The sequence below is a fragment of the Urocitellus parryii genome, chromosome 3, assembly GCF_045843805.1.
Source record: "Urocitellus parryii isolate mUroPar1 chromosome 3, mUroPar1.hap1, whole genome shotgun sequence".
In the NCBI taxonomy this organism is placed as follows: domain Eukaryota; kingdom Metazoa; phylum Chordata; class Mammalia; order Rodentia; family Sciuridae; genus Urocitellus; species Urocitellus parryii.
Window position 1 is genome coordinate 94,458,191 of NC_135533.1, and position 26,423 is coordinate 94,484,613.

Below are 26,423 nucleotides of genomic sequence, written 5' to 3' on the forward strand. Positions count from 1 at the left end.
AGCTCCCGCGCGATTCACCCAAGCCTTCCCAGGCCCAAAGTCTAGCTCCTGATCTCAACAGCTGATAAAGGCCACAGCTAGGGCAGGAAGCACCTCGGCGGGCCCAGTGCCCAGAGAACCCTTGGAAACCACTCTGCGCCTGGAGCCCTCAGCGGCCCCTGGGTTCGGGCTTACTCCCGGGGGGCGGCAGACAGCGATGTCAGGACGCGTTCCTCTCCGCGCGGCCAGCCCCCTGGGCGCCTGGCTGCTGGGTGGCCTCTGGGTTTGGGCGCTGGGCGGCCTGTGCGGCCTGGGGACAGCGGGCTCCCCGGGGTCGCCGCACCCGTGCCAGGCGCCGCAGCAGTGGGAGGGACGCCAGGTTCTTTATCAACAGAGCAGTGGGCGCAACAGTCGTGCCCTGCTGTCCTACGATGGGCTCAACCAGCGCGTCAGGGTGCTGGACGAGAGGAAGGCGCTGATCCCTTGCAAGAGGTACGGGACGTGGGGTCGGCAGTCGGAAGGGCTGGGGAGGGCGAGGTCGCGGGGCCCAGCGCTCAAGCCTGCCCGGTTTCCAGCCCCTTGTGGCTCCTCCCTTCCCTAAAAAAAAAAAAAAAAAAAAAAAAAAAAACTTTCGCAAGGAGGGTCGCATAGGGACAGCATAGTCTGGGGCTGGGCTCACCAAGTGCGGCCTGCCCGCAGGCTCTCAATATTGCTTCGCATCCTAACATTCCTAGGATGTTAGGAAAATAAAAGCCCTAGCAAGATCGAACCGCCAGGGGCCCCAGACTCAAGTTCCCTCCAGTCTCCAAGTTGCTGAGTCAGACCCCAGGCGACCACAGCCCCCTGTAACCTAGGGCGTGGCTTCTGCACTAGCTCATTTCTTTCAGAAGCCAGCTGCTAGGGACACATTCACATACGTACACACATACATATATAATACCTTCAAGATTTTTCTTTCTTTCTTTGTTTTCTTCTTTTCATTCTTTTTTTCTATTTTTCTCTTCTTTTTTTTTTTCATCTTAAAGGAATATAATAACACTAAAATGTGCAGGATTCTGATAAATCATCACCTTGTTACAACTGTCAAAACTTTAGTTCACTCCCATAAGGTGTTTTGTTGCTTGCTTTTTAAAGCTAGTTTTCTGTACTACCATCAGAAATTGTATACTATTATCTGTATCCTTTTTTCTTAACATTGTCTCTTACATGTTATTTGCCATTTTATTGCTTGGCCTTTATCTAGTTTTCATGGGTACACAATACTCCATAAAGGAAGGATTCAATATAAAAAATATAACTGGCCTAATAATTCACCTTTCCACAGTTATGACAGAAGGTGCTCTCCTGAGTGGTCACCTTGCCTCTGGCTCCTTTAAGACCTGATTTCTAATTTGGGATTACCACCTGTCTTCTTACCACAACCTTCCTGTTCTTCCAAGGGTCACTTTGGCCTCTCTTGCATCATTAGGAGGTGTGATATAAATGTCCATCATTTAAGGCTTCAGTGAGCAGTAAGAACAGTGACCAAGGGGTACTTTTTGTTCCCTTATTTGTTTCTGGGACAAAACAAATCTTGATAATAATATCATTTTCCCTTAAAACATTTGTTGAAGTGTTGGGCTTTTTGAGGAAACTAGGGGAAGGACTGACCATTTCAAGTGATCTATTCAGAGGAAGATAATACATTAGAAAACATAGTAGGCCTTCTGTATTTTTTGGTTCTGCATTTGAGGATTCAAACAACCACACATCAAAATTGTTTGAAACAAATTGCATCTGAATTGGACCATGCAGATTTTGTCTTGTCCTTATTCCCTAAATGATGAGGTGTGATACCTATTTACATAGCATTTAAACTGCATTAGGTTTTATAAGTTATCCACAGATGACTTAATGTGTATGGGAAGATATCCATAGGTTATTTGCGAGTACTACAACATTTTGTACTAGGGTCTCTGGCATCCACAAAGTTTGATATCCACAGGGGCCCTGGAACCAATCCTCCTTGGAGACCTAGGAACCACTGTATATGAATTCTGTGGAAGCATGGAACAGAAGAATCTTTATGGTATATATGTGCAAAACCTTTCAAAACATGGATGTTTTGGGTTGGGTCTTGAAAGAAGTGGTAATAACAATCACCAATATTTGAGCGCTTATTATATGCCAGCCATGATGCTGCCAACTTTGCACATATTATATGATTTAGTTTAAATCTCACAACAATTCACAGTGCAGGTTTTATGACCTCCATTTTATAGAAAGACTCTGAGGTCTAGGAAGATTAAAAGAACTTTCTCACTACCACAGAACCAAGACTCAAGAAAGCCAGGTAATGGTGAACCATTACTCATTGTGCACATTTATGTGAAGTCTGGTATAATAGAAGTGTATTGATGAGTGGTCTTCTTGAAGATGGATTAGAGTGACTTGAAACTCCCTGCTGATGCAGAGGAGTGTGGCCATCAGAAGGATAAAGCTTTATGCCCCCCCATCCTGCAAGATAGCAATTTTTGCAATTTAAGAAATTCAGGTATAAAGTCAGACAAACCTAGTTTTGAATCCACTTTCTGAAGGTGGGTCTTTGGATAAATTACTGTCATTTGCTGAGCCTCAGATTCTTCATTTAAAACATAAGAATATTTATGACAAATTTGTTAGAACATTGTGGGGATTGAGTTTAGGTATGTAGAGCATAGTACAGCATCTGATAGCACTCTAAAGATCAACGCAAAGCTGTGGATGATCCCATCACCACTACCATCATCATCCTTGTGAATTTCCCATCTGCCAGAAACATGCTTCCAGCTGTGGACTCAGATATTTGACTCAGCAGCACACCTACGTTTCCTTCCTTTAGGGATCAGACTCAGAGTATGCAAAGTCAAATGTTAAACCGTATGTTTCAATGAGTTTTATTGTTGGCCTGGAGGCTGGAATTCTCAAATTCTAAGACTAGGTCATTATCTTCCTGTACTCAAAACTAGGTGTGTGTGTGTGTGTGTGTGTGTGTGTGTGTGTGTGTGCGTGTGTGTATGTATGTATGTGTGTTGCCAATTATAATCAAGATGTTGTGAGCACAGAATTGGAACAAATACATTGAACAAACATGATTGATTGCCTGTGCTAGCCTAGGCCTAATACTCAACATTTGGTTTTCCATCATGAATAAAAGAGGCCAGCCCAGAGTAGGTTTTCATGGTAATCAGGTGAAGATGAAGCGATACATTCATTTTCACAGTTGAGATGCCTTGTCTCTACTCTGCTGGGCTAGACTCTACCTAGTCTGAATAGGGTGTAAGTGGATAATGCTGAAATCTGTATTAGTAGCTCTCCTTTTGTGATTTCATGATTAATTAGTATAGTCTTCAGATTTTTGTGTTTTACCTTTAGTGCAATCATGGCCAAATCTCACTCTTCTTTTGTGTGTGTGTGTGTGTTCCCTCATGGTAATTCCCAATTTCTTTGCCCTTATTAGTTAAGTGTTGGTTTTATAGTTTAACTTTTAAAGGACAACTGTATTCCTTTTCTTTCCAGAGTTCTTGGCAAGGTTCTGTCTTATAGTCCCATTGCTGGCTGTAAGTCAGATGTAGAGGAGAAGATTTGGTGCATAAATACATTTTGAACTATTTAAATGTAGATTTGTTGAAATGAACTCAAAAAAATTTTTTTCCAGGTATCAGCAGTCTGGCCAAGAGAGCAGATGTTATTTGAAGAAAAGTGGATAGGTTGTCTCTTTGTATTTATTAGTAAGTTGAGAAGTAAGTTTTAGAATTGGATCAACTTTTTAAGATTTTCATTTTTCATCCAGATAGTTATGGAAAATCCCACTGATAGTTAATGTGGAATGATCAGGATTTTCCAGACTCTCTATTCCCTGAGATGAGGGAAGAGATTAAACAACTTTACAAGCTTTAGATAAGACAAGTCTGAATAGAGAATGGGAAATATTAGTAATTGATACTATTTGGTTTTCTGGTTCCAATGGTCTGTCTTCACTCCTTGATTAAACTCACAAGAATTATGTTTGGAAGACTGATAGAAAAGCAAAACATTCATTTTTGTATTTCAGTCAATATGTTGAACTTTATGAGAAAAACAGTGTTGATATTGAATGAATGCTGAGGGACCTGGAGTGATTTACTGCTACTTACTAAATGGTGGCTTGGGTGTTGGGTTTAATAAAGCTATGAATGTTAGTGGGTTGCAGAGGCATTGGATGAATATGCATAGAGGCAAAATCTTAGACTATTCAGTTACCAATCTAATATGTTCCATTGGTGGTGATTTTTATTTGTAAATGATGAAAAACATGTCAAAAATGGAGGGGCTAGTCATTCTCATTCAAGTTCTGACTAATTCTGTTCCAATTTTCCCAGGGAACTTTATTTCCTGAAGAACAAAATAGAATTTTTTTTCTATTTTTAAAGTAAACAAGTCATCTGTACTGCAGAGAGCATAAGCATCCATTTTAGACCCATGAAATATCAATCATGGCTTCTAATCCTGACTTTTCCACAATAAGGTCCTTAACTTCTCAGGACCTTGGTATCTTTTATCTTTTAATTTCAATGATGCCTACAGTGTTGATACTAAATACCAGGCCCTTATTCTTAAAAGCTAGGAAGAGATAGGATTAATGGATATCATGAAAGCACCAAATTGTGCTTTATCTTATCAAGCTGATTGGTTGTTGCTACCAGGATGCAATGAACTTGGCACGGATTTTCAGTTTTTCTCAACTTGTCTCTTTGTGTCAATAAAGTCAAGTTTCCTTTTATTCATGTGTTCATTTATGTATTTATTTATTTTGCAGTTCTAGGGATTGAACCCAGGGCCTCAAATGCATGCAGGTCAAGCTCTGTGCCCCTGAGCCACATCTCCAGTTTCCCTGTGCTTTCTCTTTCTTCTTCTTTTCACTTACACTTGTGCTTGTGGCCAAAGAATAAGATGTTGTCTTTCAATGCTTTGGTCTTAAACTCACAGAGCTGTTATCTCTCCTGAGCATCCCTTTATACTAAGAATCAAAAAGGATCCTACAGGAAGTTTCATCCAAGTGTCTGCTATAGAAGATTAGTTCCAGCATATGCAATTATGTTAAGTAACTTCAATGATCTAATGTGTTTGTGAATGAAGATAAGGATCCTTTTCCTGTGTTTTTTTTTTTTTTTTCTTTTCCTCTCTATGGCACTAGAAATTGAACCCAGGGTTGCTTTACCACTGAATTATATCACCAGCCCTTTTTAATTTTTTTTTTTTTTGAGAGAGTTTCTCACTAGGTTGCCCAGGCTGGCCTCATACTTGTGATCCTTTCTGCCTCAACCTCCTGAGTAGCTGGGATTACAGGAATGCACCACCATACCTGGCTAAGATTCTTTTCAAATGCGTGATTTTATTTTGTTTTGAAAAACTATCTCACACTTATAGAAAAGTTGCAAATATAATGCAAAGGGCTTCTTTCTCCCTTAAATCTTTGAACCATTTGAGAGGGAGTTTCCAACCTCATATACCGATGATCCCCCAATACCTAGGGTGTATTTCCAACAAGAAAGGGCATTCTCCTGTATAACTTCAAACTTAAAAATCAGGAAGTTAACAATGTTTTATTTCTCTCATCTGAAATTCAGTTGTCATTCAGGTTTTACTAGTTTTCCTTATGTGTTCTTCGTAGGAAAGGGACACAGTTTAAATTCCAGCATAATATTTAGGGGTTGTGTCTCTGTAGTCTCTCATGATCTCAAACAGTTCCTAAGATCTTTTTTGCACTTTAGTACTTTTAAAGATTGCAAACCAGTTGTTTTGTAGATTGTCCCTCCACCTGGGTTTGTCTTGTGTTTCCTCATATTAGATTCAAGTTGCTTACCTTTGGCAGGAATAGCTCAGAGGTAATACTCCGTATTTTTGGCATCCTGATGTTCACTCGGATCATTTGGTTGACTGTTCTCTTCCAGGTTTCTTCTTCACTGCAAAGTGATAATTCTTTCCTTTGCATTAATACCTATTTTGTAGGGAGGTATTTTTAAACCGTGTACATATCTCCTTCTTCATTAAACTTTCAACCCGTTCATGTATTTGTCTCAATATGGACTCAAGGATCTCCTTTTATTCCACTGCTCTCATTGTTTATTTGGCTTTCCTGGATTTGGCCTGTGGGAGCCTCTTTTTTTTTTCTCCCCCCCCTTCCCCCCGAAATGGCACTAGAGATTGAACCCAGGGTTGCTCTACCACACTGAATTATATCACCAACCAGCTCTTTTTTTTTTTTTTTTTTTTTTTGAGAGAGAGTTTCTCACTAGGTTGCCCAGAGATCACTCACTCCTCTTGATCTCTGATGGCAGAAAATAATATTTTCTTTTATTAGCTCTCATTGGCTTCAATGTCCTTTAGACATATCTTCTTATTCTTTGAGCATTCCCTTTCTTTTTGGCAAAACAAGATATTTCAAGATCATCTGTATTTCCCTTGTTTCCACCTTGAGAAGCCATTTCTCAAGAAGCCTGCTAGAGAAGAATACTTGGAAGTCAAACTCTGTTTGTGGTCATTGCTACTGTGTGGCCCTGTTCCCAGTCCTTCATGGTGGATTAAACAAGGGTGTGTAGGTTTAAATTCACACACACACTTACATATACTCATATGTAGATTACACACAGGTAAGCCTGTATTTATCTGTAGGCCTCCAATTCTAATGCATAGGGCTATTTACACCAATACCTCCTATTCTAATACTTCATGGTTCTTTCTAGTTTTCTGTGTATCACTTTTTTTTTTTTTTTTTTTTGGTAATGGGAATTGAACTCAGGGACACTCGACCACTGAGCCACATCCCCGGCCTAGTTTTTTATTTTATTTAGAGACAGGGTCCCACTAAGTTGCTTAGCACCTCACTTTTGCTGAGGCTGGCTTTGAACTCACGATTTTCCTGCCTCCGTCTCCTGACCACTGGGATTACAGGCATGCAGCACTGAACCCAGCTTCTCAATATCACTTTTGAGGTTACCTTCTCAGTGAGAAAACTGTACCCTATATTTAGTTGAAGTATAACCAATCATGCATTCTTAGGATAGGTCCTCTGCACATGAACACCCACCTCACCCCACAATGGACTCTGCACCCCCAGCCAAGTCCCTGTAGAAACCTACTTTGCTTGGTCTTACCTAATGGTTTTATTTAGTCTAAACTGTTCAACAACAAGAAGGGGAAGGTTAGGTTACTTTTTTTAAACGTATGTTTGTTTTCTTTTGTGTTTCTCAGCATATCATATCACCATTGCAAATCCTCAGAGGGTGTCTGTGTCTGGAAGAGGTAGATTAGTATAAAGTGTTCAACAAATTTATTTGATCATGAACTCTGTTTTGCATGGACTGGACTTTTGAGTTTTAAGAAGTTATGACTTTGAGAATTTCAGAATAATGACTTCTCTTTTGGCTGTTACTCACTCCTCTTGATCTCTGATGGCAGGAGACAATATTTTCTTTTATTAGCTCAGGGAGTCTGACTGTTCATGGCCTCTTGCTCCTCAAAGAATAAACTGTGCTATTTGCACAGTTTTTTCTTCAGAAGAGATTTCTTTCTCCAAAGAGATTTTCATGGAAGAACATGCTTTAAGGGGCTTAATTCAGCAGGACTGTTTCCCATTGGCTTTCAGGATAAGGAGGGAGGACTGGGCAGTGAGGGAGGGAGGGAGGAGAAACTACAGCCAAAAAAGATAAGAAAGCTGGTAGAAGATAAGACTGTCTTATAAATGGAAGCCAGAGGTGGTCACCATACTGTTCTGGAAAGATCTTTTTTTTTTTTTCTCTCCCATAACTTTGAGCTATTTCTTCCTGATTCTGACCTTAAAGAAGGTGGTCAGAGGCAGAGTGCCCAAAGATCTGAAAATATTCCACCAATTAGTGGTTTATTTTTCCTGGAAAAAATGTGATAGTCTTATATTCCCTATTCCAGTAAAAATCTTCTATTTTCCCCTTTAAAATTTCTTTTATTTTACCCGTCTTTTACAGTTAAAAAAAAAAAAAAACTTTTCTTGAAGGCTACTAGCTGAAACCTCATTTTTCCCTTCTGTTTAAAGCAAATCTCAGGCTAACTCCAATTTCTGTACTCCCAGGCTCTCTTGAACCCCCTCCAATAAAACTTTCATCACCACAACTCTGTTGAGAATGCTCTGGGCAAGGGCACTAAGCAGCACATTACTAATCAGCTGATCTTTTATCAATCCTGGTTTTACTTTGCTCTTCTCCATCTTGACACATTTTCTCCTTTGATTTTCCACATGCCACTCTCTCCTTTCCTTCCTTCTGCCTCTTTTCCTTTTCTTCTTAGTCTCCTTTGCCCTTCCTCCTCTTCTCAGGGCTGTTGGTGATGGACCGTCCAAGGGCTCAGACTTTCCATTTCTTTACTTTTTGTCTAAACCTGCTGTCTTGATGATCTCATCTAGGTCATGGCTCGGAGTGCCCTCTCCCCAGTGGAAGACTCTCGCCTGTCCCTCTCCAAGCCGTAGATCTCCCCTGACCTTTGCACTCATGGATCCAGCTGCTTAGTTGATATCTTCATTTTGGAATCCAATAGTCACGTGGAACTCAGCATGACCAAAATGTTTCCCCTGCATATAAACAAACAAACAACAAATAAAAGCCAGAATCTAACCAAACTAACCAAACTTACTCCTCGTGCAGTTTTCTTTTTCTTTGGCACTAGCAAATCCACTTGCTCAGCGTGAAACTCTTGGACTCATCCTTGATTTCTTTTTCTCCCATTTGCCAAAAAATATTCTATAAACCAATCCAGTTGATTCTAATTTTGAATAGATACCCAGAATCTGATCATGCTTCCAATATTATTCTGGTCCCACCTTCACTATCTCTTGGCCTGGAGTTTTGTAACAGTCTGCTATCATCTATTTCTTTGCCCCCCTGCCCTCTACTTCTGCCCTGGCCTCCTTTAGTCTATTCTCAACAGAGTAGACCAGGTAATTCTGTCAAAAAACATTGTATCATGTTATTCCTTGGCTCAAAATAGTCCAGTGCTTTCTATCTATCTTGGAGTAAATGTCCTTTCTTGTAAAATGTCCTTACAAGAGCCTACTGAACTTATGGGATCTGCTCCCTCCCCTCTTCATATCTTATTTTCACAACCTCATCACCAACCCACAGCCTTAGCTGTGGTTCTCTTTATCTACAAAGCCTTTCCCCTGAGAAACTGTATGGCCACTGTCAAATTGTGCTAGATCTCCTCTCAACACTCTCACATGCCCAACTCAAATGCTTTGTATGTTCCAGGCTCCCACTACTATCTAACATATGATTTAATAATCCTAAATTTGTTTCCTCATCTGTCCTGTCTTCCTTAACCCAAATTAAGGCAATCAGAGTCCTCTTCTAGTGTGAGTACCTCTAATGTTTCCCAGTTACCTTTCACAGGTTGCTGGCTTAACACAATACTCTTTCAGGTCTAATAAATATATCTCTGATCTCATTTTATAAAGAATGTATTTTAATTAAGATGGATGAAACTTCATCAGCCTAGCAAATTGTACTAATAGACTGCCAAGTGTTAAGTCATCTTTGCTTCTTTTTCTATCCTTTTTTTTCTCACGATTATGTTTTCTAAAACAACAAACTCACAGATTTATGCAAAGGTTTTTATAGCTTATTATTCATTGTATTTTATACCATATATCTGCTTGATTAAAGAAAGATAACTTTTATATCAAATTGCATTGTCTACCTTACCTATGTTTTTAAAAGTTTTTACATAGGTCTATAGTGGAACCCGAGCAGAAGGGCATATCCCAATCTTTGGGGAATGGATTTCCTCATTTTCATTTCATCCATGAGCCACTCCCAAGCTCATCTCTCATCAAACACTGTTCTCAATGTCTCTTTTCTTCCTTCACCTCAATTTTTGGAGACTTTCCATCCATATGGATGTGGAGGTTTCCCAGGCACCATTGGTTTTCTTCAAAGGCAATGCATCTTTGAACTGAGAAGCTTTCTAAAGAAGCACTAGTCCCCTACCAGGGTACTTATGTCACCCTCATACCACCAAAGAAAGAGAAAATCTTGTGACAGATGGCCCCCAAAAGAAGAAGGCAGCTGCCCTGGAGAAAAGAAAAAGAAAAAAAAAAAGTTGGATGAGCCCTGCCCCTTCACAGAAGGCTGCTTTTGTTGTGGCTAAAGTGAGGTCTACTGTGAGCATTCCAGAATGTGGGCTTTGCTGATGAGTAAGAGCCTAAAACTTTGCATCATAAAAGACAAAAAAAATTAACCTTCTAAACTCTCCCAGAGAACACTCTGCTTTGGAGAATATCAGAAGTTGCCAGGGAAAATGATGACAGATGGGAAGGAGGAGGCGGCTCAGGGCCAAGGCACATGCCAGCTTCTTGTTCTGGATGTAGTATTGCAAGTTATAGGTATACTATAACTTATGAAGAATATACATGTAGCATCATGGACCCCAAACTAAGTGGCATAGTGAATGCAAGGTCCTCCATAGTTGTTTTAAAATATTTGGAGTAGGAGTTTGGATGAGTAGGAAAATTTTTACCCAGCATGCTGGAGGCCCTGGGTTTAAGTCCTAGCACCCAAACCAAACCAAAACAAAAACATTTGCAGGCAAGACTGCAATGAGGCAAGTTATCTTCATTGACTCCACAGCTTCCAAAACATTCCCTTTAAGCCCCTTACTGAAACCCCTCCAGATCCTCTGGAGTCTCAAGGCCCATTAGGGAGAGTGCGTCACCAAGATGCTGATGAATCAGGATGTTCAGACTGAGAAAGGCAGATATGTGCCTCTGAAGAAGTTGTCCAGGTCACACTGAAGCTATCAGAGTCCCTAGGACAACTTTTTGCACAGGGTTCCTACTTGAAGTGTTGAGGCAGAGGCAGCGAAAGTAGAGAAAACATGAGAAGATGGAATCTCCCACTACAGGAGAAAGAGAGCAATGGACCAGTGGACATTGCACCAGTCCGCACCCTTGGTAGCAAAGGATTCTGGGAAAAGACTTATTATCCACTAGAGTGCCACAGCAGGACCAGGGAGTTCCTCCATCTCAGTATCAAGCCTTTTACCTGTCCCCTTTGTCACACACTCAGTACTTATGGACACTGATGATTCTCCCAGCCCAACTCCAAGTATGTTTTGGTTGAAGCTTGAGACCCCAGAAAAGGCACCCTGATGAGAGAAATCTCAACTCTCCTTAAGGTGTTCAAAAATAAAGCCCAGTAATCTACATTCCTGACCTCAAAACCTTTTGCACACAAGTGTTTATTTAGGTCCTACATAGCATGTTGAAAAGAATTTCAAGTGTTTTGGTGGTTTATAGTCTTTCCTCTTTCTATTATCCTGACTCAAACCCTTGAAAGGTCAGCTCCTTCTCTTGGTATAACACAGGAATTTTTATAATGTGTGTGTTTGCACAAACTTCTGAGGAACTTTGCCACACAGTCTGCTATTTAAAAAAAATTCAAAACATAAGCCATTTTCCTCCTTTCACTGAAATTTCTTTTTTAGAACAATTTTCCTCACTTGCCTAAATTCTTTCTTTTGATTCATGTTCTAGTCAGCTAAAGAACTTATGCAATCACTCTTCATCAGAAAAGATACCTGAGTTGTATACTTTCAAAGATTTTTAATGTCTGTGGATATCTACTTATTATTGTTTTACCTAATAATAGTTTATTTGCGGGGGGGATATGTACAATTCAGTGGGTATAAAAAGTCCTTTTGCTTAAACATTTTTATATCTTTCAGACCTCTAGAGCAGAGGTCTGATACTCAGCTAAGTTTGGTTTACTTTGTGTGTGTGTGTGTGTGTGTGTGTGTGTGTAAATGCAAGTTTTTGTAGGTCATTTCTATTGTCCTTGAACTTTATTAGGGTATGTCTACCTCTAAAGAAATTTCATCTACTGTTTGTTTTTCTGTTGGTGTCAGGATCAAACCCAGAGCCTTGAATAAGCTAGGCAATCACTTTACCACTGAGTGACATCCCCAACTCTTCATCTACTGTTTCTGGAATTTTTTTACTTTCTTTTTTTGCTTTCTTTCTTTGTGGATCTCTTTCTACTTACACATTTGGTTCTCTTACATCTGTCCTTCAAGGTTTTTTTGTCTCTCTCTTTTTTTTTTCATGTTGAAAAATTCTTTAATGTTAGGTTAACCCATTATAGACAGGAAAGTAAATCTTCTATCCAATTTCAGTAAAATAATCATATTGGGGCAGGGGCTGGTCAGGTTCACCTACACCCTGCCAAAGCACCAATATTGAGTTCTAGAATAATACCTCTCAAGTCACCAGCTTCTGGGTTTCATTAATTAATTTATTTATTTACTTTTGGTTTATTTTATTCTGCCTCTACTGCATTTCTTATTTTGATTCTCATGTTTTTTTTTCATCAGAAAACTACTCTTGTGTTCACCATTATTCCTTCTATCATGAACAATGTCTATCCTAAATCCCAGGGAAAGTAGAAAGATCAGATTTCTTTGTTAGAGTTTCATTAGCTGGAAGGGTGTGACAGTTTATATTTCAGTATGGTGGGAATTGAAGCATTTCTACTGAAAAGCGTAGTGCTGACTATGTACTCCTTGACTCATTCTCCTTAATGCCCCTTGATGTGTAGTCTAGAAACCATTGTGCACCATGGCAACCTCCTGGGTATCTCAGTACTGATGAGGCTGTTCCTTTTAGTAATGGGGAAAATTAAGTCAGAAAATTAAGACAGTTTGAGTTACTGTCTCATGAAATATGTTTTTTATTATTATCTTTCATCAGTAGAAAGAAGATATACCTACACATTGCCAATATTCATCCAGATATTTTTTTAGGCGGGGGGGGGGACTTCTTTAATTTCTTGAGCACTCTTTTCAAGTTTTGAAGTAGAATCCAAGTATTGGAGGTCCATCACCTTACAGCTTCTTAAATTGCACACGTAATTTTTCCTTTTCCTTAGGCTACATTCTTAGGTAATTTAATTTTCCTTTAGTTATGTATGATTGGCATGAAAATGCACAATGAGTTTGTGTCTAGCATCACAATTCTGAAAGTGTTTTTCTTTTTTATGTCTCATAATTACTGTAGGGTGTAACTCAAACTTAGCAGTTGCCAGAAATGGCAAGTAGCTGCAGCTCAATTTTTCCTCCTGAGAGTCAGAGGACCAGCATGCATTACTAATCTATTATATTGCATATTAAACAAATCCAAAATTTGACCAGTATCTTCCATTAAAGCTAAAGTCCTTTTGTAATCACAATATAATATTTGTCCACTCCCTTTTCTGTAATTTAGTGTATATTGGAGAGCCAAATGTTCTACATAGATGGGAAGAATCATTCCTTCCCTATGTGGAGGCAGCGAATAGGATGGTATTAGAGAATTAGAGTGATTCTGGTAAGAGATCAGATCTTGGGTCCAATCCCAACCTCATCATTTACAACTGAGTTATGCTCGGAGCCTTACAGTCATCTGTTAAAAAAAAAATTGCTGGTAACATGTCATCCAGCTGAATTTGCCTGCAGCAAACTCTTAGATTTTTTTTATTTCTTTTTTTTTTCCCTGACTATCCCAATTTAGGAGAGTAAAACAAGTGCTTGTTGACTATTGGGGTCATCTACACCCCTGCCAAAGCACCAATATTTGGAATTCCAAGATTAGCCAAGTTCTTGGGTCCTGCCCATTCTGGAAGAGAAGGTCCTCATTGTGTGGTTGTAAGGAATCAGGTAGATAATACCTGTAAAGAAGTAGTATTTACTTATTTCATTAAGGATACTTATATGTACAGATGCAAAAATACCTCACTAACAGTTGTTTAGGATTTGTGTTGTTTATTACAGAACTGCCATGATACGTATTTCCAGGTTTCACCCAACAGTTTCATCAAGGCTCCAGGCTTTTCTCTACCCTTTGTTCTGCCATTCTTAGGATGCTGTCTCAGGGTTGCAGATGGTGTGTTGACTTGTTGCCTCATGGCTTCAAGATGGCTGTCTCTGCTCCAGGCATTCTACCCTTACCCAACAACGTTCAAAGGCAGCAACTGAAGGAAGCAGAATGGGACAAAAGACAAGCTCTTCTTTTTGATAAAGGAGAAATCTCCAGAGGATTCCTTCTCCCTGCAGACCACCCTTTAGATTTCCAAGGAGAGAACCAATTATAATCCTGCTTCTAAGGGAGATGAATAAAATGAGTTATATGACTTTTTTTTTTTTCAGCTACATATTGAGAGGCATTCAAGGAGGAAGGGGCAAAAATGCCTTTGGGTCTTGTATGAAAGTATCCACCACAGTAATCAGTAATAGGCTCTTTTTCCTCTCTCCATCCCACTTGCAGGAAGTAATGCTTCTTAGTTATATATCAGATTAAGTCTTTTGTGTACAAGTTAAATGATTAGTTTCCTTGGTAAATGAAAAGGGTCAAATTTTTTCTATCATACTAAAGGATGCATTGCATTTTTATAAAAATTTTATTTCTATTTTCTTCAAAAAATTCTCTGAGCTTCAGAATTTTGGTCCCTCTTTATTTGGAGAAATTGGAACATCAAAATTATAAGCATACAGACTACAAGCAATAAACCATGTCCTTTGACCTAAGACTTCCTTATGATGCTTTTCACATTGTTTGTAAACCTTATGCTGAAGTTTGAAAACAAGACAGAAATGTCGTATCCCTGTCTCCTAAGAGAGCAATCTTTCAGTACTTTTTCTAAGGCAAAGATATTAATGAAGCTCCAAGTCCAGTTTAAAATTCTAGTGTCCCTTTATGGGAAACAGTAATATTTTATATTAAATGAGAATTTCTTTAATCCAAAAATCCAGTCTATAAATATTTCATAGGATAATAAACACAGGAAGGTAAAAAGTTTAATCTCCAAATTATAGTCAGCATTAACATTAACAAAAATAGGAATAATCTAAGCAGTCATGAATAGGGAAGTAATGAGTGAATTGCAAATCATGGTATTTGGGTACAATATGGGAATTTGGTAGGATTATTATAAAGCAGTCTCACTTAGGAATTTTGATACTCCCAACCAGCAAACTGAAAATAAATAAATAAAAATAATAATACATTATGATCAAGGAAAGTCTATTTCAGAAATGCAAGGATAGTTTGATTTTAGGAAATCCAAAACATCTAGGGAAATAATCACATGATTATGTCCTTAGTCTGCTGGAAAGGCAGTTTACAAAATTCAACAAACATTACTGATCAAAGGACTTAATAGGAACCGATAGGTGCTACTTAACATGATGCAAACTTTATAGGTTTATATTGAAATCAGAATCCTCTTCCTGTTAATCTCAGGAAAAGAGAAGGATATCCATTACCTCTACTGTACTTAATATTGCATTGAATTTTTAGCAATCACTGTCTTTTTCAATGGTGTGGATGTAGTGAGCCTTGAAGACACAAAACACCCCCAAATCAAACAAAATTAAAACAAAAGAATTAGGTAAGATAGTTGAACATAAAATTGACATGAAAAACCTATAGTCTTCACATATACAAATGATGACCTGCTAGACATTACGGTGCAAGGAACCTTCCATTTAAACAAGAAACTGTAATGGAAAGGAAACTTCCATTAAAAATACTAATAGCAACAAAGACATAAACTACTCAAGAGTAAATTTAAAGAACTGTGCAAAACTGTACAGAAAATATTTTAAATATTCCTAAAATATACAAAATGACACCAAAAAAAAAAAATGGGCAGATTTTGGGAGGAAGGGCAGGATGATCACTCACCATAATGCAGGTATTAATTCTATCAACCTTACAAAAGATGAAAACAATCAGAGTCCCAGTAAATTTGGCCTGATATTGAAGCACACTATTAAGTTTCTCTAAATAAAGCAATATGATACCAGTGCATGAAGTGCCAATCCAATAGAATAAAATAGAGTCCTGGAAGAGATCCACATACATCTGGAAATTCAGTATCTGATAAGGGTGGAATCTCAAATCACTGGAGAGAGATGGAATTCTTAATAAATGGTGTTGGAACAACTGGAAAAAAGATAAAATTGGCTCCATCTCACATCATGCATAATAATAAACTCTAAATGAGTTAAAGATCAAAATATAAACAAAACAAAGCCACACAGACATAACAGAAAATATGGGTACATGTCTTTGTAACTCAAGAGTAAGAATTTTTTTCTAAGTATGACAAAATTCAGAAGTAATATAAGAAGAGTGTAAAATTCTTTGCATTGTAGAAAATTTTTAGTAGTCAGAAAATGACAGAGGAAAAAAACTTGCAACTTTTATCAGACACAAAAGACTCATTTACAAGGTATAGAAAATTGGGAAGAAAAAAAAAACCCTAAGGTACAGAGAATAAAGAGTCAGTTCATAGAAAAATGAGGCCAGATCAATGCCTCAACATATGAAAATTTGCTCAACCAACTATCATGAGTGAAGGAGAATTAAAACTAGTCAAGCCAGGTGCAGTGGAGCATATCTATAATCCCAGTGGTTTGGGAGGCTAAGGCAGGAGAATTGCAGGTTCAAAACCAGCAACAGCAATTTACTGAGACTGTAAACAACCTACTGAGACCCTGTTTCAAAACAAATAAACAAAAAACAAAACAAACAAACAAACAACAACAACAAAAAAAACCCCTAGTCTTCTCTTTGGAAGGATAGTGACTGGGAGATATCAGGAGGAAGGCCTCTGGGATGCCTTATTTTGATCTAAGTAGGGGATCCACAGGTTGTTCACTTTGCAAAAATTTTCAAGCTCTGAACTTTATATTTGTGCAGTCTATTATAGGATGTTATACATATTTTTTAAAGTTCCAAAAAACACATAAAAACCTTGATAGTCAAATTCCAGGTCCTCCTTATCAGATGGGCTGAAATCCAAGTTTGACTACATGCTCTATTGGCAGTATTATAAAGAAAATAGGCACTCTCATATATTTTGATAGGAGTGCCAAATAGTCCTGTCCTAAGGACAGAAATTTGGTAATATTCAACACAATCACAAATGTTTCACCTTTTTGACCTAGCAGTTCCATTTAGGATTACCTTAAATACATTCTTCCAAAATAAAACAGCATATAGGCATTCATTGTGGTGTTTTGTTAATATCAGAAGTATGGAAACAATCCACTGTTCATTAGCAGGATTCTGCCTAAATAATCAATGGTATTTACATAAATAACCTATTCCACAGTGATAAAGAAGAAAGAAATCTATAATAGAGAGTAGACATAACAAGGGCAGAAAAATATACAGCATGCCACCTTTTCCATGAAAAAGGAAGATATGTACACCTGTAATCCCAGTGGCTTGGATGGCTGAGGCAGGAGGATCTCAAGTTCAACACCAGCCTCAGCAATTTAGTGAGGCCCTAAACAATTTAGTGAGACCTCAAAATAAAAAATAATAAAGGTGTGGGGATATGACTCAGCTCCCCCAGGTTCAATGCCCAGTACCACCCTGCCCCCTCCCAGAAAGGAGGATAAACAATAATCCATGCATGCATTTGTTTATTTTTTTTATTTTGGTAAAAAGACATGCAGGAGAAGTTCAATTAACACTGATGAATAGTGTTATATATAGGGCATGTGGGGATGGGAGAGGATTGGGATGGGAGGGAGACTTCTCTCAATGTGTCTTTTGATATTATTTTGCATTTGAAATGTGAAAAATGTTCCATATGCAGATAATAAAATTAAGTCAAAGAGGGGAGGTGTAAATCACTAAACTGAGGGAAAAAACTGAAACAAATGAACCTAACATTCTACCTATGAGCATAACCACACACCAAATAGGCTTATTCCAAGTGAACTTTTAGCACAGTACTGACTCTAAATCTGAGTTATACTTTGAGGATAATAAGAGCTACCATGAAATTTTAAAGTCATTTAGCAACTCAACTTTTGTGTAGTAGATTTGACTTAATATAAAGCAAATAAGGAAATTTTATTGATGTTTTTGGAAGCATCACTTTTATTTTAAGAGAAAAGTTATTTAAGTATGAAAAAATAATGGTGGAAAACCTATAATGTTAAATTTTGTTGGAAATATCAATATGAATTCATGATTTTATAACCATTCAGTAATTGCTGACCACTGAGTGGACCTCAAAGCAGTGGTATCCCAATGTATATGTTCATACACAGACAGAGTCAGCATGATATTTGTACAACCATGTTCATAGTGACATTCATTAATAATAGCCAAAGGGTGAGTACAACCCCAGTATCTATCAAATATGAATGAATAAACAAAATGCAGTATATATGTGCAAAGGGCTACTATTCAGCCATAAAGAGAAATGAGATTCTGACATATGTTGTTATGGTTTAGATATAAGGTGTCCCCCACTAAGCTCATGTGATAGATAATGCAGGCATGCTCAGAGTTGAAATTATTAGATTAGGAGAGCTGTAACCTAATCAGTAAACTAGTCCACTTAATAAGTTAATTATTGACTGGTTTACTGGGTAATAACTGTAAGCTGGTGGGAGGCATAGCTGGAAGAAATAGTTTCCAGGGGGTGTGCCCTTGGGGATTATATACCTTATATTTTCCCTGGCTTCTCCCATATCCTCTGCTTCTCAGATGCCTTGAGCTGAGTAGCTTTCCTCTGCCACTCTCTTCTGCTATGATGTTCGGCCATCCCTGGAGCCAGGGCAATGGAGTTGAATAGCCTGACCATTGTCTGAACCTCTGAAACCATGAGCTAAAATAAAGTTTTACTCTTTCCAGTTGTTCTTAGAAAGCATTTTGGTTACAGCAATGAAAAGCTGATGGATGCATGCTACCACATGGAAGAACCTAGAGGACTATATGCCAAGTGAACTATACTAGTCAACAAAACATAGATACTGCCTGAATTCACTTATGGGAGGGTACCTAGAGCAGACAGATTCATAGAGACAGAAAGTAGAACAGTAGTTGCCAGAGTCAGAGGAGAATAGGAGATTGGAAAAAATTTTTTAATGAGAATATAGTGTCAACTTTGCAATTTGGAGGCTGGTTACACAACAATGTGAATGTGCTTAACACTATTTAACCATTCACTTAGAAACAGTTGAGGTGATAAATCTTGCATATATAGGTATTTTATAACAACTAAATACTTATAATTTAAAGAATAGATATAAGTATAAAAATGTATCTAGAAGAACATATATTTAGGCACATGCACAGAGTTACTGTGTCTATAAGTTCAAGTTTCTAGGCAACTTTTACTTTTTATTTATGTATTGTTTGAAATTTTTTATACATGAACATGAATCAGTTTTACAAAAACCATCAACCAGTTTCCAGAAGAAATAAAACTTGTGAATATTATCAGTATTTTGGAAGTTTGAGAATAGAGGTCTAATATTTAGGAAAATGAACTTTTAGGAAATGGAAGTTACTGTTAGTGAGCCTGAGAGTTTTGTTAAAGGAACATAAATCTTTTGTTCCATATGGTGAGAGGCAAAACAGGTGGCAGGCCACTCCTCTGCATTGTGGCTGCCTTGGAAAGCTCGGCCTTCTTACTCCTTGGCCGGGCCTGACCAGCTATGACCTTGCTTACAGCTAAGGCCCAGCAGTGGGTGGCCGGCCTCTGTGGGAACTCTCACAGTTGCTCCCAGAGAACCATGGTTTGCTTGGTGTCTGGCCAGCAAGGAGGTGAAGTCTGCCTGCTGTTGTTGACCCAGGGCTGTCTGCCTGTCTGTCCTCCATGCACCTTACCTTCCTGGACTGTATCCTGGAGGTGCAGTTGATGACTTCCATCCTCACAACGGCCTCCCTGTCAGAGCCAGGCTTTGATCCTGCCTCCAGGGATGCAATTTCTGTTGAAGTCTGACAGTCCTACCGGTCTGTGGGTTACAACCCGCACAGCGGTCCCCACAATGATGACTCATTTCCACCTGAGCTGATGGCTGCGTTTGACCTTCTGTCCCTTCCTATCAAACTTCAGGCCCTGTGTCTGAAGGAGAAACTTACATCTGACCTGTTAATACATTCACCTAAACGACGTGGGAGCATCGTTAAAATGTTCTTTCCTAAAATTTATCATGGAACAGTATTATTATTCATAGTCACATGGGATTTTGAAAAATACAATGAATTATACAGTTCTACTTTGTTTCCCATTATGTGATTATTTTCAGTTTTACTTAAAGAACAGTCATCATAACAAAGTCACATTCACTCTTGATGGTGCCCTCAGTTTAAAAAAAATAAATATTTCAAAAACAGAAAATTACAGGGAACATCATAACACCTGTGTGTGGATTACCCAGATTTAACACATTAATATTTTGTAATGATAGTTTCAGGCCCAGAATTTTGAGTTTAAAGTTAAATTATACTTCTGTGTATGGGCAGAGCTGGCCTAGGGGAAAGGGAAATTTGCAGATAACTTTTCTTGCCGTCTTTGTCCTTTCTGTTACATGTGACTGACTACATGCCGGTGGCCCTTGATTCTACATCAGGCCTTGCATGCCTCTCACAGAATAGCTGTCTGACAGCTTGCTATGGTTTGGGTCATGAATGTCCCCCAAAGGCTCATGTAATAAAGACTTGGTTTCCAGGCCACACCACCATTGGGAGGTGGTGGAACGTTTAAGACATAGGGTCTAGTTGGTAGAAGTTAGGGATATTGGAACCTCACCCTCTTCTTCTCTCATTTTGTTTTCTGTCTGCAATGAGGTGAGCAGTCCACTTAACCTTGTGCTCATGCCATGATGCGCTGTCTTGCCACAGGCCCTATTATGGTTTGGTTGTAAGATGTCCCTGAGTAAACTCATGTGATATATAATGCAGAAATGTTCAAAGGTGAAAAGATTAGATTAGGAGAGCTGTAACCTAATCAGCAGACTAATTCATTTGATGGGTTAATCCTTTTGATGGATTTGAATAGATTCCTGGGTGGTAACTGGAGGCAGGTTGGGCATGGCTAGAGGAAATAGATCACTGGGGGTATGTCATTGGGGATTATACATCTTCTCCTTAGCTCCTCTGCTCTCTCTGCAGATGACCATGAATTGCTGATACCATGAGCCCAAAATAAATTTTTCTTCTTCTAAGTTGTTCTTGTCAGTTATTTTGGTCACAGAGATGAAATTCTGACAAACACAGGCCCCAGAGAAACAGGTCAAATGACCATGGGCTGAAATCTCTGAAACCATTAGCCAAAATAAAGCTTTCTCCTTATGAATTATTTATCTCAAGTATTTTGTCCAAGTGGCAGAAACTGACTAACATAGAGCTCTTACTAGGGGCTCTTCTTCTTGGAGGCCTGGAGTCCTCAACTCTTTCTGACATGAACCCTGGTTATGAGAAGGACCCAAAGTTGCAAGCTGGAAAGGAAGTTTTATGAGAACAATAGGAGGTTTTTATAACTCTGCAGGAGTATCTCAGAAAATAAAACACATCCAAGAAAGAAATAGTTGTTGGAATAGCAGTTTGCTAGTGCTTCCTGCTGCCTTCTTCTTCTTTACTCTTAGTTCACATGTTGGAAAATAGCCACCAACACAGCTCCTGAGTTTACATATGACATGCCCATTTGCCTAAAGAGGTTGAATAGTAGGCTCTGGCTACAATTCCACATGTCCAGGTGTGGGGGGATCTGATTGTGTTGCCCTGGGTCACTGGTCCACCCCAGGTTCTGTAAGCTGTGATGAGAATGGAAAGGTCATATGTGACCAATGTGCTGCTCAGGCGGGTACTTCTGACATCCTGTGCCTTTAGGACATGAGAACAGTAGTTTCAAGAACACTCTTTCTTGCATCATACTACACATCCTTTAGGGGCAATTGTCAGAATTTGAGAAACACAAGACTAGTAGCAAAAACTAGGAATGACTTTCAGCCTGTACTGGGGATAACACAGGATAGAGATGCTAAGGTGAGGAGAAAAACAACAAAGGCAGCTTTATGCCCCTGAAGGTGCACATTGTAGGGGTTTTGTGGGTGGTGCACTGGTCATTAAAAGTGTTTGAGTACTGGATTGTATCTGGACAGAGGTTCACATATTTAGAAATGGATTATGCTCTGAAAGTTGATATTAATATTTTTATATGAATATTTATGGTGCTTAACTGGTTGTGAGGCAATAGTTACTTTTTAACCCCCAGCTCTTCAAAGAGGTAATGGTTTTGTGTGGACACTAAATGCATATTATAAGATATTACTTCATTTTGGAGCATTATCTCACAAAAATCCACATTTTTCTATATTTACTCCCACTTCTAAAGATATGTGAATATACTTTGTATACAACCAGAGATATGAAAAATTGTGCTCTATATGTGTACTATGACTCATAATGCATTCTGCTCTTGTTTATAACAAAGTAGAATAAAAAAATTTTAAAAATTTGTTATTTTATTTTTATTTTTTTGTCTTATTCGGGTAAGCCATTTCATATCTTCTCTGGAATAAGCAAGTTATATCTAAATGTTTAGAATGAGGTTATGTTCATATTTCCATACTAGCTCAAAGCATCATTTTGACCACATAGGCAGTTATTGTTTGCATTTTTTTTAATAAAGAAAGTAATCTTTGAGCTCAGACTTTGGAAGAGAACATATATCCTCCATGAGCGTTCTTCTAGTAGTGTGAGTCACACAAAGCACAGATCCATTCTTGGATCTGTGTCCTTTATTTTTTTATTTTTACTTTTTTGCAGTGCTGGGATTAAAACTAGGGCCTGTGCATGTTTAAGCAAATGCTTTACCACTGAGCTGCATCTCTGCCAACTTCATTTACTCGTGAAATGCACTCAAATGTGAATTTCAGTTTCTCAGATGTAGGCGGCAGTGAGTGCCACTCTGCCCCACTAGCTGCAGTGGTCAGAGTTTTGGATTGATACTGAAATGTATGGAAACATGGTGGCCTTTACAGATCACCAAGATTGCTTAAATTTAAGGGAGATACAACATAGCATGCACGTAACTTCTGGCACCACTTGGGAATACTTCCCTCTCTCTTACCACAAAGAGTCATGAGAGAAGGTCAAGAGCATGTAGAAGACAGTTTAGGGAACACTTTCTGGCTGGGGACCCCTCAGTTTTTGTCCTTGCTGTCTTAGTGTATGTGGGAGTGCTGAAGTTTGATGCAGCTCTGTTCAATTAAATCTTTTATTTGTGACAAATAGGCTTTGAGGCAGTGAGATATGGGTATTTGGTCCATCTGGTCCTCAGCAGGTTCTTGTTTTACATTCAGTATACTCCTGTAATTGCTTGGCTTAGTGTTGTAAGAATCCAGCTAAGCCAAGGGTCAAACCCTCCTGGGGCTAAATCACAAACTAGCTGTAAGCTAGGGTCATATCTTCTCTGTGTTTGTAGGATCAGGGTCAGGTATATAAGAAGTCATTGATAAGAATTTGTTCAGTGAATATTCAATTTTGACCTGAAATTTTAGTGATTTAATATTCAGGCTGATTGGTGTAAAGTGTTTATAAATAAGGAAATGATGGCTTAGCAAGCAAAAAAATTTTTTTTTCTATGTTGAAAGTACTTTATATCAAAGAAAGCCTTTGGACTTTATACTCATAAAATATGATGATTGTAAAAGCATAAAAGTTCTATTTTCTTTTCATTTATATTTCAGATTATTTGAATATATTTTGCTCTATAAGGATGGAGTCATGTTTCAGATTGATCAAGCCACTAAGCAGTGCTCAAAAATCACCCTGACAGAACCCTGGGATCCTCTTGACATACCTCAGAACTCCACCTTTGAAGACCAGTACTCCATTGGGGGGCCTCAGGAGCAGATCACCGTCCAGGAGTGGTCCAACAGAAAGTCAGCTCGATCCTGTAAGAATTAAAAGGGTCCCTTAATAAAGGTAGCTGTTAGGGAAACGTATGGCAAATTATGTTGTTTAAAGCCTATGTAAGTCCCCATATGTACTTTGCAAATTATGGGACACTAGGTTCTAAGCATGTCATTTGAAACATGTTGGCCTTCTAGAGCCACATGCACTTTTCTTCCACTTTGGCTCTTATGAACTACATTGGTTTTTGATGTTTTGGGAGCACCCAGAGGTATGTGACATGGAGGTGCTTTTCTAAGGCACACACTCGAATCATGTGCCTCCTTTTCCTTTCCTCTCATCACTTCTTAAAGTTGCCTGGCCATACCTACTCCAGTATTCTGAGTGTCAAGTGGCCTGCTTTTATTTGAAGGTATTCACTGTAATTCCAAGTTTGTTTTAAACACTGAGTGCATTCATGCCATGAGGACCAATGTGGTAGTTCTTCAAAGAAGTAAACACAGACTCATGTGATTCAGCTATTACAGTTCTCAATGCATTCCTAAAAGAAATAAAGGCATGAACTACACATACCTGTATATGCCCAGGTCTAGAGAAGCATGATTCCCAATAGTCAAAAGGTAGAACTAACCCAGATGTCCATCAGCAGATAAATGGATAAACAAAATAGGGCGTTCGATACAGCAGAACATTAGACCTAAAAAGGAAAAAAATATCTGCTACCACATGAATAATCCTTGAGAATATTATATTAAGAGAAATAAACCAGTCAAAAGGGGCAAACATTGCATGATTTCACTTATGTTAGGTACCCAAATTCCTGCAGGCAACCAGCAGCCTGGATGTTGGCAGGGACTATGAAGAAAAAGAAAATGGGAAGTTATTGTTTAACCGGTCAGAGTTTTCAGTTGGGGAGGATGAAAACATGGAGATGGATGGTGATGATGGTTGTACTGATGATATGAATGTACTGAAGGCGTGCAACTGTGTGCTTCATCATGGCTAAAAACACCTTTTATCTTGTGTGCATTTTACTACAATAAGGAAAAAGTGTAGCATTTTGCTTGTCTTCTCTATTAAAAGTCAACTTTCTTCTTCCTATAGACGAAACCTGGATCGGCATTTATACAGCCAAGGATTGTTATCCCGTCCAGGAAACCTTCATTAGAAATTATAGTGTAATACTGTCCACGCGATTTTTTGATGTACAACTAGGCATTAAAGACCCCTCCGTGTTTACCCCTCCGAGCACGTGCCAGACGGCCCAGCCCGAGAAGATGAGTGAGGACTGCACCTGGTGAGCCTGTGAATGCAGAAGTGACTGCCTCGAACATCAGCTGGAAACAGATTGGAGACTGCTGGGGATGAGAATCTACACTGGGGATAGTTTTAGGATGCTAAACACTGATATAAATTTTTCCCTGTGTCTGACTTTGACTGCTCAGCTATGAATACAGAAGGAAATTGAATGGAGAACATGTGGCCTTCTGAGATGACCACTAGCATGGCCACTTCAGTTATTGCTAACGCATACTTGGTTTTCTGTGTGCATAGGTGTCTATTCAGTGTCGTGGCATATGAAGGGGTGAAAGGTTAGCAGGAGCAGTTTGCCTTGGCAGGGATGAATATTTTAAGAACTGATGGTGATAATAAAATGCAGGGTGATTTTGGTCAGTGTTTATTGTTAAGTTCCCTACAAGGGAAACCCCCTGCATCACTGTACCAGGAGGCATCTGTTCCCACTGATGCTCACCCCCACCCTGCCGCTACAATGCACAAAATGACCTCCTAAATTTCTTCCAGACATAAGAGCTCTCTGACATGACCCATGGACAGAAATATTTGGAAGGAAATGAAAGGCTATTATTATGAAGTATTAATTCTTTGAAAGGGAAAAGAAAAAGAGAAACAGAAAGAAGTTTGAAGCAAGAGGGTTTGGACAATCATAATGTTTATACTTAATGAAGCACGAGCCATGTATGCTTCCTGTTTTTTATGCAAGAGTATTGATTTATGTGCGGAATGTTCACATTCTTCTCAATGGACAGCTGGTGTTCTAAAGCAGTGCTGCACCCCTTATCAGGAGACTGATACCTCTAATCCTCCAAATGCAGAATTAGAACTCCTTTGTACTCCAGCTCCTTTGGTTATTAACTAAACTAGACTTGCCCTTGCCTTGGCCTTCCTGGGACTGTTTCACAGTCTCTGTTGTCTATCTGACATCTGCTCATCCTTCCCAGGTCAGTTCACACATGACCTTCTCTGAGAGCTGCTCCCAAGCCTGGATTAGTTGCATCTTGCAGGTTGAGCATGCTTTTCTGACAATACTTATGCTGTGTGACAATTTCCTGCCTCCTGGATGCTATGTCCCACTGTCCTGGCTAAGAGTCCCTTGAGTACGGGTATTACTGTTCTGTTTACTTTTTTTAATCCCAGTACCAAGCAAGTGCCTGGCACATGATCAGTGCCCTCAACATTTGTAGAGTTCAGAATACTAGCCTCTGGTTCTCAGTTTCCTCATCTTTTAAGTGGGGTTGGGTTTGCTGATCACTGGGTAGACCTTCAGTAATACAATTTATTATTCTATATAATTTTCCTCTTGTATTTCATTTGGCCATCAATTTTAGTTACCAAAATAAATGTGTGATACCCATGTTATGTTCATAAACAATCTGTACTACTCACAGTTTATCTATATTAATAAACTAATTTAAGCAGA

At 38.8% G+C, this 26,423-nt stretch overlaps 1 protein-coding gene across 1 annotated transcript; it reads left to right on the forward strand.

The window, feature by feature from the left end:
• On the forward strand, positions 1-26,423 carry Epdr1 (ependymin related 1). Its single transcript, XM_026387611.2, has 3 exons — positions 1-471; positions 23,539-23,747; positions 24,809-26,423. Exons 1-3 carry the CDS (start codon positions 197-199, stop codon positions 25,003-25,005), a joined length of 681 nt encoding a protein of 226 aa, XP_026243396.1. The 5' UTR covers positions 1-196; the 3' UTR covers positions 25,006-26,423.